At 32.0% G+C, this 13,632-nt stretch overlaps 1 protein-coding gene across 2 annotated transcripts in view; it reads right to left on the bottom strand.

The window, feature by feature from the left end:
• The window catches only part of LOC134714509 (thrombospondin type-1 domain-containing protein 4-like), a 53,077-nt gene that overhangs the window by 20,469 nt on the left and 18,976 nt on the right, over positions 1-13,632 (bottom strand). For both annotated transcript variants that reach the window (XM_063575807.1, XM_063575808.1), the window contains exon 3: positions 6,399-6,526. In XM_063575807.1, coding sequence (XP_063431877.1) covers positions 6,399-6,526 — 128 coding nt within the window. The remainder of the gene's footprint in view (positions 1-6,398; positions 6,527-13,632) is intronic.

Below are 13,632 nucleotides of genomic sequence, written 5' to 3'. Positions count from 1 at the left end.
CGACGTTTCAAAGGATTACCAGCAGTTACCTACATGCCAGGTCAAAACCTCAATTAGACTGATTGGATGTCTTCATCATATGAAAATAAATCACTATCTGCCATGCACGTAAAAGGTTTACTAGTATAAAATATACGAGAACATAACCTTATCATGTCAACCAATGGTTTTAGATTTATTTATTTCCGGTGCAAAGAACCTATGAGTGAGTCCAATTGTATACTAGTGTAATTCCAAAAATACCATTTTCAATGACATGATAACAGTATGTGAAATACCCGAACATATAAGATGTCTGCACATTGATTTGTATTTACGAATGCTGTCATTGCACTGATGATAAAATTTAGTAAATGTGTAGCCTGCTTAAATGAATTGCCATTATCCCCTATCTACATATTTTTTTTAGATTCAAGGGGAAAAGGAGATCAATGGAAAATAATAACTACCGCTGCCTTTCATATGTCCCCGTTATATTTGATCTAATTGTTTTGTATGATTGCTGTCTCATTGGCTTTCAGTTATAAATAAAAAAAATTATCCAAATGAAATCATATCTTCGTAATTACGTTTACAACTGGCTAAGTATCCAATAAGAATTATGACAACAACATAACCTACATATACATATACATTTGCACTTTTCATTCTAATTCATTATGAAAATATGTGATTTAGGTATTTTTTTATTTGCATTTATTTTGGGTAAAATACAGTACAGGTGTTAACACTTAGATCAATCGTGTTAGTTTGAGTTCTACAATTTAGTGACATTACACTACACAGAAAAGATGCAGTTTATTTTGTCTATTCTATTTAGCTGTAATTAATGACTTATCACTTTTTGAGATAAAACGAAAAAATAAGAATACTTTTAATAGCTTACATATTTTTTCAATACATTTCTGTTCTGGAGAATTTGTCTTACCTATTTTTTTTATTTTCCACATAGCATCACCATATGCAATGCCAAGTTTTCCTTCGTTATTAACCCTGCAATTTAGTTTGAATGTTTACATAACTTTGACAGACATTTTGTCAGAATACCATTTCTCCGTTGTTCTTTTTATGCCTTACCTACGATAGTAGAAGGGCAAAATGTTTTCTGGTCTGTGCGTCCGTCTGTTTGCTCGTCCGTCCGTCCGTCTGTTCGTCCGTCCGCCTGTTCGTTCGTCTGTCTGTTCGTCCGTCCGTCCGCTCGTCCCGCTTCAGGTAAAAGTTTTTGGTCAAGGTAGTTTTTGATAAAGTTGAAGTCCAATCAACTTGAAATTTTGTACACTTGTTTCCTATGGTATGATCTTTCTAATTTTAATGTCAAATTAGATTATTTACCCAATTTCACGGTCCATTGAACATGAAAAATGATAGTGCGAGTGGGGCATCCGTGTACTTTTGACACATTCTTCTCCACTCGTGTTTTTGAAATATTCTAGATCGAAAATCACCGAGGCGGCGATTGAAAAGTGTATATGTTGCAGTCAATTGGGCATCGTGCAATGTTATTTATACCGTTGGGTCAATATCTGTGCTCGTTTAGTTTTTAGTCACTGTGGATATGATGACTATGCAGTGCAGTAGGCAAGGACTATGGTATAAGCATTAGAGTACAGTGATATTTCTTGAAACAAGACTCAAGAATTTATTGAGTTGAAGGAATATGGCTTCCTCGGTTTGATTTTTTGTCTTGTTTTAACTACTAGGACATACTAATGTTTCTGTTTGGTAATAATAGCTTTTCAACGTTAATATCAAGTTTTTACAGTCATCCCCCAAGAGGCAATAATTGTCGAAATGCCTACCTGATACAGTAAAATTACAAATGTTTTGAAGAACTGAAAAAATCATAATCGATAGGAATTTAACTAGAGACAGTAGATAGCTAAACTAAAGTTGTTTGAAGGACTGCTTAAATTTTAAAAGGTGTCACGAAATATTTGCAATACCCTGTTTAATTACTCAAGTTGTCTAAACAATTAGTCAAATACAAATATTATTTTTAGTAACAATCGTTATTCAAAGACACCTCCTACAATTGCTGAGTTCATAAAGGAGTCGATTGACAATCACAGCTACCTTGTTCAATTTTTAGTCTTAAGGACTATGTTGGGTTTCAGGCTGACTCACCGGGTACAGTTTAAAAGCTTCATACTACACGAATGATTATGGACAAGTTTGATTTTATTTGGTTCAATAGTTTAAGAGAAAATGTTTGTAAAATTAAACACATGGCGAACTAAGACGTACAATCGACGACGAACTACGAAATCAAAGTAACTCATATTAGCCTTACGGGTCATGTGAGCTAAATATGATTCAATATTTAAAAACTTAAACACTTAAGAGCACTCTTTTTGTGGTGGTTAATGTTTGAGACATAACCGTTACTGTATGAACTTGGTATTTTACTACTCAAATACATGTTTCATGTAAATTTTATTTCTTTGAAGGACTGTGCCGAGTCAGTAATATGACATTTGTTATCCATTCGTGTGATGTGTTTGTGCTTTTTGTTTTGCCATTTGATTACGAACTTTCTGTTTTTAGTTTTCCTCGGAGTCCGGTATTTTTGATATTTTACTTTTTGAAGCAATATGTATGCCATTGAAATAGCGCGATGTTACCATGAACGGCCACTTATACATCTTAACAACTATGTACAGTAAAAATTGAATCTGGCTGGCAAACTAGTTCACTACACACAAGAAGGAAGACATTATTATGTAACTTGGTTTCTCAAAAGCACATGCATTGCAATAATGTCCTATTTATTTATAATTAAAACGATAGTTTTTACTTTACAAATTATTAACTTAAAAGATGTGTGATAAGGGTTAAAACTACGTTGAAAAAAGTTTACAATTCGAGCTTGACTATTGACGATTGTCCTATGGATGTTTATACAAATCAAAATTCAATGATTCGTATAGCAGTAAGAACTAGTACAAAAAGTTATTCTTACTATGTCTGTTTTTCTCCTTGAACAACTGACATTTCGTTATTAAGATTTCTAGTTATTTTCTCTTTAATACGCAATAAAACCGATGAGGTGGGTTAAAATTACGAAAACTTCGTTTAGTTAGGAATGTATTCATTAAGTGATTAAGATGGAAAAGTTATCAATACACATCTGTAAAATTCGTTGTGATATGAGAACGGAAGCTCTGCTCTTTGTCTCTTTTTGCTAATTAGAAAACAAAATGCTTGATATAGTTGTTACGTAACACATCAGTAATGAGATTGTTCTGCGTATTTTCTAGAGCTTTAAATCATTAATTTTCAATCATTTAATGATTCTACATGTTTTATTTGCAGGTGCAAACGTTTTAAAATAACACCGTATGTAAATAATCAATAACTCGTACAATTGGCTTTGTCATATTCCCCCTTAAAACATTATGTAATAAAGTTACTGTTGCTATTTTAAAAACAAAGGCTACAGTTTTTACATTAGGCGTAGTAGTTTCTGTCCAAGTGTTTCAAACAAAAGCTTTATTATTTGGCAACATGAATATAGATTACAATTGAGGTAAGCCCTGTATGAGGACCTGGATCGTTTATTTTTTGTTATACATTCAGGTTAAATGAATTGTATCGAACGTATATATGATGTTACTTATATTTTATGCATATTAAAATTAAACCAAAGGCGGAGAAAGCTTGACATTCTCGTAATATATTAATAGAAGGAAATTCCCACTTTGATCAACACTCTCTTAAATTAACTTTTTATTGATAAGATCGTGAAAATGCATGAAATATTTGCCAATTGTGAAAGTTCCAAATTATGCACCACAAATGTACGTGCATAAACAAAATAAAGTCTGATTACATACAAAGAAAACAAAAGGTTCAAAACAATAGTGCGTCATAACATTAAAAAAACAAAAATGAAAAAAATGATCGCAAGAGAGTAATCAAAAACCAAGAATAGAATGTAAAAAATTGGATTGGACAAACACTCATCACATAAAAAAAAAACTAACAGGATAACGGTATTGCTAAAAGATGGTCAACCATTGTAGCACCTTGAGACACAAGCCGTGTAATTTTGGTTGAAACCCGTTTCAATTTAAATTGATAAAGCACCTTCATTGTTTTGTTGAAAATAAATCTCTTGTCTACCCACAAAATATCATCTTGAACTATTGTAAAAATTTGAACGGCAAACGTTGAATTTTCAGGAACTTAGATAGAAAAAACGATAATCGTCAGAAAAAATATCACAGTCATTAAAAGATAAACAGCACAAAAAACAACACGTTAAAAGACAAAATAGACACGAATCGCTTAAGAACAAACTAAGTAGGAACCTTACTGTAACAGATGTGCATTTAAACAACTAATATATCTTTAGAGAATAGTGCTTGCTCAACTATCAAATCGAATCGGAATACAAATACACCAGACATAACAAACACAATTGAAAGTAAATAAACAAAGAATCACTATAGAAACAAACTGCACTAAAAATCTTGTTTACATTGTATCATTATTCACAATACAATGTAATTATATTTGATATTAATTTGCATTCTGTTTATAAAATGAAATATTCAATGACTAACAGACAATTGACAATACACGTTACAAAATATACCCATTTGTAAGAGGTGGTTTCAAAATAAGAATATAAGCCCAAAGGAAACCATCTCCCACTCTAAGTATCACAGTTCTATGTCCAGTGAGACGCTAATATAAGTCAGAACCATAATATCGAATATACCTTTAGCAGTGTTCAAAATCTAATTGTGATAGAACCTCCCCATCATTGTTAAAATTCAACAAACCAAAATATTTAATCTGATACTTAACAGACGGACAATGGGACGGATAAAAACACAGGCCGGGAACATATTGCCATAATGTTTTCGTAGACAGCGATTTAAAAACGCGACATATTACTAACAAATTATCAAATCGAACCGACTAAAACTACAAATACAAACTTCTTCTGCATAGTCCGATTAATCGCAAAAACAGTCTAAGGGCATAAGTCATTAGTATAAGACAGATTGAGATTACTCCAAACAGAACAGAGTATATTTCTGTATTATTATGAGGCTGACTTCATACAGGAACTTTTGAAGAAAGATAAGAAGTAAGCAATATCCTTTAACTTTACTTTCCGTTATATAGATAATGTTCTCTCCCTAAATAATACAAAACTTGGTGACTATATTAAACGAATCTATCCTATCGAACTAGCGATAAAGGATACTACAGAAACAGTTACGACTGCCTCATATCTTGACTTACATCTAGAAATTGACAATGAGGGTCGGTTGAAAACAAAATATTACGACAAAAGAGATGATTTCAGCTTCCCAATTGTGAACTGTCCTTTTCTATGTAACAACATTCCAGCAGCGCATGCATAGGGAGTACATATCTCCCAATTGATACAATATTCCCGGGTTTGTATTTCCTATTATGATTTCCTTGATAGCGGATTGCTGCTCACAAAATCCATTAAACCACGACTTCCAAATGGTGCAGTTGAAAGATCCCTCTGTAAATTTTACGAACGCCATCAGGAGTTGGTTGATCGTTATGGAATAACCGTTTCACAGATGATATCGGATATGTTCCTTATGTAGTTACTACAATACCTTTCTTTTTCACGAATTTGACCTACCGAGTTTAGACTTTTTACCGGGTTTGTAATGAAATAAACAACACGACGAGTGACACATATGGAGCAGGATCTGCTTTCCTTTCCGGAGCACCTGAGATCACTCCCAGTTTTTGGTTTGGGTTCGTGTTGCTTAGTATTTAGTTTCCTATGTTGTGGGTTCTGCACTATTATTTTTCTGTGTTTTTTTAATTATTTTTAGCCATGACGTTGTCAATTTATGTTCAATCTATGAGTTTAACTGTACCTCTGGTATCTGTCGACCCTCTTTTATGATTTGACTAAATGTGTTCACCCAGTCCCTTCAAACATGAAAAATATTTTGTCTGCTTATAATATTGCATTTTGAAAATGAACATAATACCATATTCATTCATGCGCTCTTAATTTTTGGTTTCACATGCATGTAGCCTTTAGTATTCATAAAGTGAGATTGATCTATCATCACCTTAAACCCACAAAAGCTACATTTATTCTTAAGTTTATTACTTCTACATAAGGTCGAGCAGTCGGTTGATCCATCAAATGGAAGTGTTATTGTCACTGTAATATAACTGTCAAATAGTTTAAATATCGCTGCTTTTAATATCCTTGCTATATCGACTGGCTTTTGTAGTATATTTAATGATGTCTTAAAATTATAATAATATTGAATGAATTATTCAGATGGACATTTGTACTTTTCAAATTTTCTTTTATGCTTTGTAGATTTAGGTTATAAGCATTGGATTTGAATCATAAGAAAAATTAATGAAATCTGACCTACCTCATTCGTCGGTCTATGCAGTGTCTTTCTCTGTACGTGGCACCAGTTCCACATTGAGCCGTACATGACGACCATTCCGTCCACCCACTCCAGTCTAAATGGTTATTATGCCGCCGATGAGCATTTCTCTAAAAACAAATACATAAAAAATAGAAACATTTTGTACAAGGAGTTTCCATAGTTGGATTTTGGCCTTTTACACATATCTTAGATATCTTTGATACGGACACATGGATTCTTCTTTGAAATTGTTAATTATTCAGAGATACCAAAGATCTGATGTCGAAACAAAAATCATACAAGACCGTTGAGGAAACTATAGCAATATTTATTGATTTTCAAATACTTCAATAATAGGCAAAAATGTCACTTTTACAATACTTAAAAAATATTCAAATGTTACTAAAAACTGAAAAAAAAAGAAACTGCTGCACTATCAATAAAGATAGGACTTAACAAAATTTTGTAAACGAACGTTATTTTCCATCGTAATTTTTAATTTTATACAAGTAGGTACATACATACATGTAGAACATATATCATTAAGCTCTACATGCAGTGATAAAATAATAATAGACATAATAAACATCTTCAGTTACATATACACAAGATGCAATATATCACTCGTGTTTAGAAACAATTTTGAAGAGAAAGAACCTGCATAAACCAGAAATTACTTGCTGAAAACAGTTGAGTGTTGTGCACGCGTCAAACACGCAGTTGGACATAGATTTAAAAAGTTTTTTTTCTAGGAACACGAGCTAATTAGAACGTTGTCAGTAAATTATTCGTGATGGCGCCACTAAAAATTGCGCTGTGATCATATCCATTTTTACGTCTTATTAAAATGTTGGACTTTTTTTCGCGTTAAGAGTACATATTTTTAAATTTACCAAGCCTCCGAGTAAGAACAAGCCGTACCATATGATTTTAACCTATGTAAGTAACTGTCAAAATTTCGAATCCCCCAATGACCACTTTGTATCTTCACTGAACTATTAATTCAGAGTCAAAGCCCTGATTTGGTATATATTTAAAGAATTTCATGTGTAAAGGTCTACTTTGAAGTCTGTTTTTTGCCCTCTCAATGTCGTTTTGTTATTTAGTCATCTTATTGACGTAAATGTACATCAGTTGGTTATTTTGTCGTTTCTTTGTCGTACATGTATATCACACAAATCTTTTAATTATTCTTATAAATCATCTGGTTGATGACGACACCGATTCTGCATCAGGGCCAATTTACACCCATCACAAATACGAAACCATTGAATATTCATTTATAATACAAAGTCATACAAATTAAATATCTACCCTGGAATGTCTGGAATTATCTCAAAGGCATTACCTGAAGAACACTCATTAGTAACTCATTTATATTACGAAAGCGTGAGAAACCTCATGATCGTTTATTTCATTATGTTAAAGTTACGCAACAAAAAAGTGTGACATTTTTATTATATAATTATAGGCATTATGTGATTATACACTTAGCTCTGCTATCGTTAGTTCACGTTGCCTTTTATCAGAATCTAAAAATAGAAATGTACACTTTTTTCTATTTCATTCTTCTTTTTTTTTACTTTAAAATTTAGGAGGAATAATCATCGGACCAATCTTAAACTATACAGTTAAAAGTGAATTCACAAAAGTACCGACCGCAGTGGAAAATTCAAACGAAAAGTCCTAAATCAAATGGCAAAATCAAAAGCACAATAACATAAAAAAAATGGATAATAATTGTCATATGCCTGACTTGTTACAGACATGTTCTTCTGTCGAAAACGGTTGATTAAACATGGTATTAAAGCTAAATAAACCTCTCAATTGTCTGACAGTCGCGTACAATTCCGTAATATTGACAACGATGTGTGAACAAAACAAACAGACATCATAGGTAGAAATAAAAAAAAATTGGGGTACAGCAGTCTGCATTATATTATAATCTTAATCAATATGAAAACTAGTTAATTAATATATAATAAAGAAACACAAATATTCTTATTGACACAGTAAGTGGCGAAAAGCTGATCAACGAGAAACTACATATACACAAACTTTACTATACTGATATATTTGTATTCGTTTGATATTTTCACTTGATCGTAATTGTTTTCTCCACCAATTACAGCTCATTCAAAATTCTTATCAAATTACAATTTGATTCTTGTGATCAAACTGGACACACTGTGGTGAGATACACTCAAAATCAAGACACAGCAGTATTTAAGAAATTTAACTTTTTTAAAAATCGTTTTCTGAGAAACCTCTCCTACTGAAACAATTCTTCAACAGAAGAAGTAAAAATAAGCTGTCAAGATTTCCATCTTTATGATTTTAGTTTGACATATACATGTAGGCTGTGTTTTGTATACCGTTGATGCCTTTTGTTTTTGAACGCATTTTGTTTTTTACATCGCATTGTAATTTTATTGTCAACAAATGAGTTTCCTTTGGTATCTTTTGCCTCTCTTTAATAACTGTCAACAAAATGGATTTGCCGAAAAGTACTATCGATTGTCGACACACTGTTAAAAGTAAAACAAACCAACATCGAAGATGATGTTTTAAAAAATGCGCTTAATATATCGAATTGAATTATTGTGTTATTAAAGTGGCATTTTGGATAAAACACTGACCTATGAAAATGCTTGACAATGAAACAAATAAGTGTAAACATTCAGAAATATTTTCTTCAAAGGCGTTTTGTTAAAAGCACTTAGTCATTTATATACATACTCTTTCTCACGACCTATGATACATGTAATACGAAGTATGGCTGAAAACTAAGATACATGTAGTCATACGTGAACAACTGAATATGCATTTGACAGTTAATGATGTAGTCTAAATTAAAGTATATGTAAAGACGTATAGCATGTAGACGATGGAGAAACAATATCAAAGAACTGACCTTTAAATTGTCAGAGTTTACAACTAATTATTTCACCTTCTGTAGCTAACAAGATGTAGTAATATTCACAGGTCATTTGAGAAAGATTGATGAAGGTGTAATTATGTAGTAATTTGTAAACACGTAAAGAGAGAAGTCCCCTGTGGTTAACAGTTAAAGGTATACTATACTGACTCACAATCATATCGACATGGGAAAATGCTTAAGTTTCTAGAATTTGATACAATGTAAAATCTTAATATTATAAGTCCAGATTTCCTTTATTAGTAAATTACTATAATACTGTACGATTAAAGTTTTGTTGGTGTTTCGTTTAATTAATTTTATTCATTTTTAATTCAAATATCCAAAAAATAATTAGCCTGTATGTATAGGATTTTAGTAGGATATGAGGCATTTATAAACTTTATACAACATAGTAGAAATATCAACAGAAATAATAATTCAATTTCAATGTTATATGTTATATAATTATACCTTTGTATAAATAAAAGCAGCAGTAGTATACCGCTGTTCAAAAATTCACAAATCGAAACAGCAAATTCCGGGTAACAAACTAAAACTGAGGGAAACGTATCAAATATAAGAGAACTACGACACAATAGAGACACAACACCTAAATGTAAAACACATAGAAACGAACTATAATGTAATAATGGCCATTTTCCTGACTTGGTACAGGACATTTTATGAAAAAATGGTGGGCCGGACCTGGTTTTGTATCGCGCTTATTTCTGCATAAACTTTTACAAACGAATGAATGTCGACAAAAGTATGATAATGCAAGTCATAGACTTTTTCAGTTTTATATATAATAATATTTTTTATATCTTTTTTCCTATTTTAGAGAGGAGAGGTTTCCTTGAATATAGATACTTAAACTGGAACTGTAGCGTTTATGTGTTTTAATTCATTTGAGTCCCTCATTTTCAATATCATTTCATATATTTACAAATTCGTATAAGTTTGGCAAAACAATCTGTCAAAAACCAAATTTAATATGACGATAATTCATCATACTATACAAGTACATGTAAATACCATTGCAATTCATTGACTAATATGGGCTCGCCAAATTCATCCAGACAAAACAATATATAATAACTCTGTAAGATTTCGACATTACATGATAGTTCGTTATACAACAATCAATAAAGGGTTATATTAATTTATAATATTGTAAGTTATAAGAAGCGAATAATGTTGCACATTCCTGAACCATCAGACAACACTTACCAAAAGTAGCAAGTTAGGTCTGAAACATTTGTACGACTGAAGCCTTTAATCAACAATAGGGACTACAAGTGTAGTAACATTCGTACATTGAGACATCTTAAATAGAGCTGAAAAGTTAACGATGCCAATTCCTGAAAAAAATGATCTAATAAAATTGAGAATGGAAATGGGGAATGTATCAAAGAGACAACAACCCGACCATAGAAAAAACAACAGCAGAAGGTCACCAACAGGTCTTCAATGTAACGAAAAATTCCCGCACCCGGAGGCGTCCTTCAGCTGATTAGTGGTTGGAGGACTCATGCGCTACTTGTCCCAATCATACGCAATGGAACATTAATAACATAAGTCTTACGTAATTCAGACATCAAAGTGCAGTTCTAGTAGAATAAACAACAACGCTTACTAAAATTAGCTGGCGGCAATCTCAGTCAATTATGAATGGCTTTCCCAATGCCGCCAGTCCAGCATATTTGCTGATGTGTATGTTGGCAAACTGTAGTCTCATCACAGATTTCAGACTTAAAAGCTATCACGGAAGACGATTTGTCTACAAAAGACTCACGAAAGGCGCTCTTATGATAAAAACGTTAAATAGACCGAGGGAAGCAAGCATTTGAAGAGCACTGATGACCCAAAATTACGAAAGATTTTGACAAATACATCTAAAGTAATCTATTCCTGGGTTACACACTCCTTAGTTTTTTTAATAATCTAAATTTATTTAAACAGTTAATTTATGATTACGACCATATCATAGATTTCATGTCAAAAGACGAGCTGACTACTAGGCGGATGATCCATCCGGAAGAAACATCCACCAGCAGTCGCATCGACCTAGTGGTTGTAAATAATTTTATCAAGGATACAATAAACTAATCATAGATAAAATAAACTTATCAGAGATCAAATAAACTTATCATCGATAAACTGAGCATAAGTGCTAGTATTTAAATTGTGAGCGCCAAACGCGCGTTACGTCTACAAAAAATTCATCAGCGAAGCTCTAATAAAATAAATTCAATAGACAAACTGAAGTCCGAAGTTGAACAGGTTTGGCCTGATACAGGTAAAAAAAGAGGTATGAAACTAATGTTACAAACAGACACACCCCGAGAAAACGCATGAACTACAAAAAGAACAACACACGCATCGACAGGGTGAGCGTGTTTAAAGCGAGTCAACATGAAATGAAATTGTGCTTAGATAAAAAATATTATTAAAAGGATTATTTTTTTTAATCGTCGCATCTTTGCTTTAAAATAAATTGAAGATGTAGGAAATATAGTTATTTGATCGCTTTTTTTTGTCAGGTCATTTAAATAGAAAAAAGTCTATGTCTAATAGCTTAGAGTTAAAAATGATGGGGAATTAATAAAGATCTATTTCCTGTCAGTTTGGTTAATTGAAATAGCTGAATGTATTACACAGTGTTTGGAGGGACATCATACGATCGACATCGTATGATAACTGACACCTTACATACATGATTCAAATAAGTTCTTTAATACAGTTTTATTTCATTTCCCTTAAACTATCTATCAGTATAAAATGTAATAATACTTTAATTATGTTCGCATATAATCTTTTCATTACATAATAAACTAAGATGACAATAACGATGTTTCTACTGACAAGTAATCGTTGTCATTAATCATTTGTAAATTGAACTTCTGTAACAAACGATAGCTGGGACTTATTTAAAATCAGACTACATGTACATGTCTGTGTTTAAACGTTTTTATATGAATTAATTAAAGATCTGTATTCTCATACACCATATATTTGTTGTGGATATCATATTTGTTTTTCATTCATGTATTTTTTTCATAAATCAGGCCGCTAGTTTGCTCATATGAATTGTAGTACATTTGTCATTTCGGGGTATTTTATAGCTGACAGTGCAGTGTTGGTTTTGCTCACTGTTGAAGGCTGTTCTGTTGTATGTTCTATGTAACATAGTCTAAGATGGCGAATTGTCTCATTGGTATTTTTACCAAATCTTCTTATTTTTATTCATAGTTACGGAAAAGATACTAATAAATATTGAATAGAGGGTGTTTGTAATACAAATATATAGTATATAGTTGCGTGTTTTTATATAATCCATAAAATCATTATTGTTTTTTTAAGATATATTTGTTATACTTTTTATCTGCCTTTAAATGGGCACCTCGACGATAAGTAAAATAAATGTGCCTTTATTTGTATAAGCAATGTTTTTATGTAAAATGTGCAGTTGATGTGCAAAACTATAATGATCCAAGAAACGTTTTTCTTCGTATTCTTCTTACTTTTTTATCTGACAATTACTAAATGAATCTGGTGTTAATTGGTAGTAACATGGCGTACACTCGCGCCTTTTGGATTATAGCTCTTCATCTTTTATTTAAGCTTTGGATTTCAAATATTTTGGCCGCGAGCATCACTGAAGAGACATGTATTGTCGAAATGCGCATCTGGTGCAAGAAAATTGGTACCATTAATTTTATTACTATAACTATATCCTTTTATTTGTTTTTCATGTTAAAGAAAACAAAAGACAAATAATCAATATGAAAAGGAAGAGACTGTGAAAAATATGCGAGGAATTTGAAATAGCCCTAGATAACAGTAAATTAACAGATGCCTTAAAAAGATGAACGAATTACCAATCACCAACTAGAAAAATGTAAAATACCGAACTCCGAGGAAAATTCTAAAAGGAAAAACCCTAAGCAAATGATAAAATGATAAGCTCAAACACATCAAACTAATGATGACCTATAATTGTTAATGTTTGTGTCATTTTGGTCTTTTGTGGATAGTTGTCTCATTGGCATTCATACCACATCTTCTTTTTTATATAATGGATAACACTGTCATATTCCGGACTTGGAAAAAGGTCTGCTTAGTAAGAATGTATGTAGCCATAGGAAAGAAAGATCTAGGAGAGCTTTAAAGACTAGAAGATTAATCAAAGTAGAAAATAAAATAGCTAGACAAAATGTGACAAACCTATTTTGAGTTGCGGTCTTGACTTTATAAAATGTGCACGATCAAGAATGTTTGATTTACAAGTGTCTTACGACAAGCTGGGATGAC

This window comes from Mytilus trossulus, chromosome 4 (assembly GCF_036588685.1).
Source record: "Mytilus trossulus isolate FHL-02 chromosome 4, PNRI_Mtr1.1.1.hap1, whole genome shotgun sequence".
Classification (NCBI taxonomy): Eukaryota; Metazoa; Mollusca; class Bivalvia; order Mytilida; family Mytilidae; genus Mytilus; species Mytilus trossulus.
Note: the sequence above shows the minus strand (reverse complement) of the source record. Positions and strands in the feature narration are given on the sequence as shown.